A 3,743-nucleotide genomic window follows, 5' to 3' on the forward strand; every position below is an offset into this window, starting at 1 on the left:
CCCTTGCAACAACTCTTTGAGGGGTCCGTAGGTGGCCTGTTGCAAGGCAAAATTTCTGTCCCTATCCAATATACCCTCATTTTCCAGTGGCAGTCCAAATTTCCCCGACCATCATCCTAGATGGCCTCTATTACAACAACCTACCTATTGTATTTATTGTGAACTTGTTCTCGTCCTGAATATGCATGAAATATTTGCCACTGGACGTTAAGCAACCAACAATCAATCAATCATATGTATTTTCAAAAAACTGTTCAAATACACTTTTCACGATGACTGTACCGTATTTTCTACCAAAAGTTTTTAAACGATAGTTTCACGATGACCACACTGTACATAATACAACAATTGTTCCCCTTTGAACAGTGATCACATTTTTACCGTATAGTGTATGGGAGCTAACTCTATCATCCTAATTATACAACCGTACAACCATTCGTCACCATTCGGTCGATTCCGTAGGATTGCCGATTGAATGGACTTACGTAAAACAATCCCACAATGCATTTCACCTGCGACTGTAACTTATGTAAGAAATATGGCTGCTTTTGTTGTGATCCGAATTTGCTTTTTGTTTATGTTCATGCTTGGTGGTGTTGAGAGTCGTTTTGATGTACGGGATTGTGAGAAGAAGTATAGTATTGATTTTGTGTTGGAGGAATACAGCTGCAAGTTTCAAGGAGATGGACTTTACACCTATGAGGGTGTAAAGGACAACATCATCAAGATAAAATTTGACAGGTTAACAGAGAAATCTTTTCTCTTCATTGATGGAGATGTTGGCGTTGTAGAAATTTTGGGAGGAGACATCAGCTGTCCATCAGTGAGATGTACCTCGAAGGAAACAGAAATTTGGATCAACACACTGAAATGTGTAAGATTTTCACAAAATTTGCACTCATGCGTTGCAGTGGGGGTCTTATTCTAAACAAAAATCAAATCTTTACCAATCTTCAATGACGCCACTTTTTGGGTTACAAAATTACCATGATGTAAAAGTTTAAAGTTCTTGAAACTTTTTCTTTTCAAAGACAGATCAATAGATCCTTTCATGCTATGATCAATGATAGATTCTAACCCGACAACATGTACTACAAAATGTACATTTATATATTGAAACCATCTCCAAGACTCTCTGATGAAGACCATTTTTAAGCTATAATTGTTTACTTGTTATGACTTGAATAATAGTCACATATATTCCAGCACACACGTTCAGCATACACAAGTTTGTTTTTTTCAACAAAGGGGATTTAGATACAGAGTTATAAGAAGTTGTCTCATTGGCACTCGTATCACCTCTTATTGATATCTATATAGTTTTGAAATATTTAATATAGCATTGTGTTACCAATATAAAAAAAGCCTCCTTTATTGACAAGATCGAGACTTTTCTAAATATATGATCATGTTTTATTCATGCTTCATATCACATCATAGTATTTTGTTTTCACAGAATTCTGAGGAATCTTCAACAATGAAAACTGACAAACAACCAACTATTTCACCCACTTCTTCAAGTTCTTCAAGATCATCTGTAACTACAACGACCCCAAATGTTAAGAGGACATCCAGGCCTGCAACCTCAAATGTAAGAAAGACAACAGGAGGAGCGGATATGAACATGTGCCCCACCACACCACCAATGGAGTCCACCACTATGGTATGTATACATATGGGTAAAAGTAATACAATATTTTGAAACCTTCAATGCTTTGCTTTACAATTAATGAGTTTTGTTGGATATCATACTTTGGCATATAGATAGCTTAACATTGACATACACTCTACATTGAATGACAAAGACTTGTCTCATTTGTAATCTTACATCATTCAATTATTTTGCTTTTAAACAAACCTTAATTAGTGTTCTTCATGTTCTTAAAGAAATTAAAAAAAAAGCAGTTGACCCGAAATATATTTAATTTATATAACAAAAACAAATTTACATAATACATGATTATAATTGTTCCTCCTTGATTGAGGTACATGACGATTGTACCTCATCTACTGATTGTAAACTTATGGTCTCTAACATCTCGTCCCTGATTGAGGTACATGACGATTGTACCTCATCTACCGATTGTACACTTTGTGTCTCTGACATATCGTCCTCCTCTACCCCCACTTCATGGTTCCATGGAGGCTGATCCAAGAAGTTGTCTGTCATTTCAGTTCTGTAAATTAAAAAAAATAAATAATATATTTGTTTTATTCTAGGAAGCAGAATCAAGCAGTATTGGATGGGTGGTTGGGTTTGTGGTTTCTTGCATTGGTAAGTTGTTAATTTGCTGTTATTTCTTCTATTATCATTCATGTCATTGTAATCATGGTAATGCATGCAAGTTTGATCAACATGTTTAAAAAGAAATGTGCTCACCAGTTAATACAAATAATTACAAATTAATTATGGACATATCACTAAGATGATGATTAAAAATGTTCTTTCACTGTTCTTAATACTCTGACAAGTGTACATGTATACCGTAAATGATTGATTGCAGGGTATTTTTAAGGCAGATTTTTGAAATACTTATTTTATTATTTAGGAACAGTGGCATTTATAACTTGGGAAGTTGTTAAATTATTGATGAAGAGGCGCAGGAGGCAGTATTTGAGGAGAAATGTAAGGCAGCGTGCCTTTTCGGAGAGAATGAGGGGGAGTAGGGGGATTGAAGAATTTGAACTAACTACACCATAGTGATCTAATTAAATGTGTTCTATTTTCATTAAAGCAATCACAATTAGAAACATCACCTAAGGTTATTAAATTATTACCTCTCTAATATAAGTTAATTAATTATTGTAGATTGGATGCATGCAATATTTGTACTGATTATAGCAGGAGTGGGGCTTATTTTTCAATTCTATCGAGGACTTCGACAGATGTATGATGATATGCAAAACCCCACTCCTGTTATAAATGGACCACCTGCACCACTCCTACCTGTTATCATTGGAGCACTGGGACCACTCCCACCCGTAATAAATGGACCACCTGTAGCACTCCCACCTGTTATAAATGGACCACCCGCAGCACTCCCACCCGTCATAAATGGACCACCTGCAGCACTCCCACCCGTTATAAATGGACCACCCGTAGCACTCCAACCCGTTATAAATGGACCACCTGCAGCACTCCCACCCGTAATAAATGGACCACCCGCAGCACTCCCACCTGTCATAAATGGACCACCTGCAGCACTTCCTCAAGCACCATTGAGGCGTTCGAATAGATTGAAGAATAAGCCAGATTATTATCATAATATGTAAAAATAATAACTTACCTCTTTTTCTAAATTTTGGTACACATTTGAAGGATGCAAATATTTTGCGTCCTTTCTGCCAAAACTTTCACCCCCATCAACACCATATTGTCTCCATAGTACAGGAGGTCCTCTGATCTTGTTATGGTCCCATGTAAAATGTAGTGGTAGATTCCAAGCACCATTTTACTATAATTGGTGTTATCTGTAAGGTTGGATAGTAATGCCATCTGTCTCCTACTATCTGAATCCGCGGTGCAGAAGAGGCAGGGGATCTGTCTACAATCGGCCCATCTTAGATTGGGCACCTTCTCTAATTCATTTGAGACTATCGTGAAGAGGTCCATTGTATAGAAGTAGTTTTTTTCTGTTTAAATAAGGAAAAGTGTGATCTGTATATGGGAGGGGGTAGGGTATTTATACTAAAATCATGCTCAGCGAACATTCATCGAATAATTTTAAGAACTGGTAAAAATT

The 3,743-nt window shown here is 36.6% G+C and overlaps 1 protein-coding gene across 1 annotated transcript; it reads left to right on the top strand.

The window, feature by feature from the left end:
• Nucleotides 1-1,395: 1,395 nt before the first annotated feature.
• On the top strand, nucleotides 1,396-3,308 carry LOC139495190 (uncharacterized). Its single transcript, XM_071283392.1, has 3 exons — nucleotides 1,396-1,663; nucleotides 2,221-2,275; nucleotides 2,550-3,308. The coding sequence occupies exons 1-3, from the start codon at nucleotides 1,403-1,405 to the stop codon at nucleotides 2,699-2,701; spliced, it is 468 nt and encodes a 155-aa protein (XP_071139493.1). The 5' UTR covers nucleotides 1,396-1,402; the 3' UTR covers nucleotides 2,702-3,308.
• The last annotated feature ends 435 nt before the right edge of the window (nucleotides 3,309-3,743 follow it).

Source organism: Mytilus edulis, chromosome 11 (assembly GCF_963676685.1).
Source record: "Mytilus edulis chromosome 11, xbMytEdul2.2, whole genome shotgun sequence".
Taxonomy (NCBI): Eukaryota; Metazoa; Mollusca; class Bivalvia; order Mytilida; family Mytilidae; genus Mytilus; species Mytilus edulis.

Bases quoted from the DNA above. Each gene is read 5' to 3' on its own strand.
- LOC139495190 (XM_071283392.1), top strand. From the start codon at position 1,403: ATGATCATGTTTTATTCATGCTTCATATCACATCATAGTATTTTGTTT. The intron at 1,664-2,220 runs GTATGTATACAT...GTTTTATTCTAG, and splicing joins CAATGGAGTCCACCACTATG to GAAGCAGAATCAAGCAGTAT. The intron at 2,276-2,549 runs GTAAGTTGTTAA...TTTATTATTTAG, and splicing joins GTTTGTGGTTTCTTGCATTG to GAACAGTGGCATTTATAACT.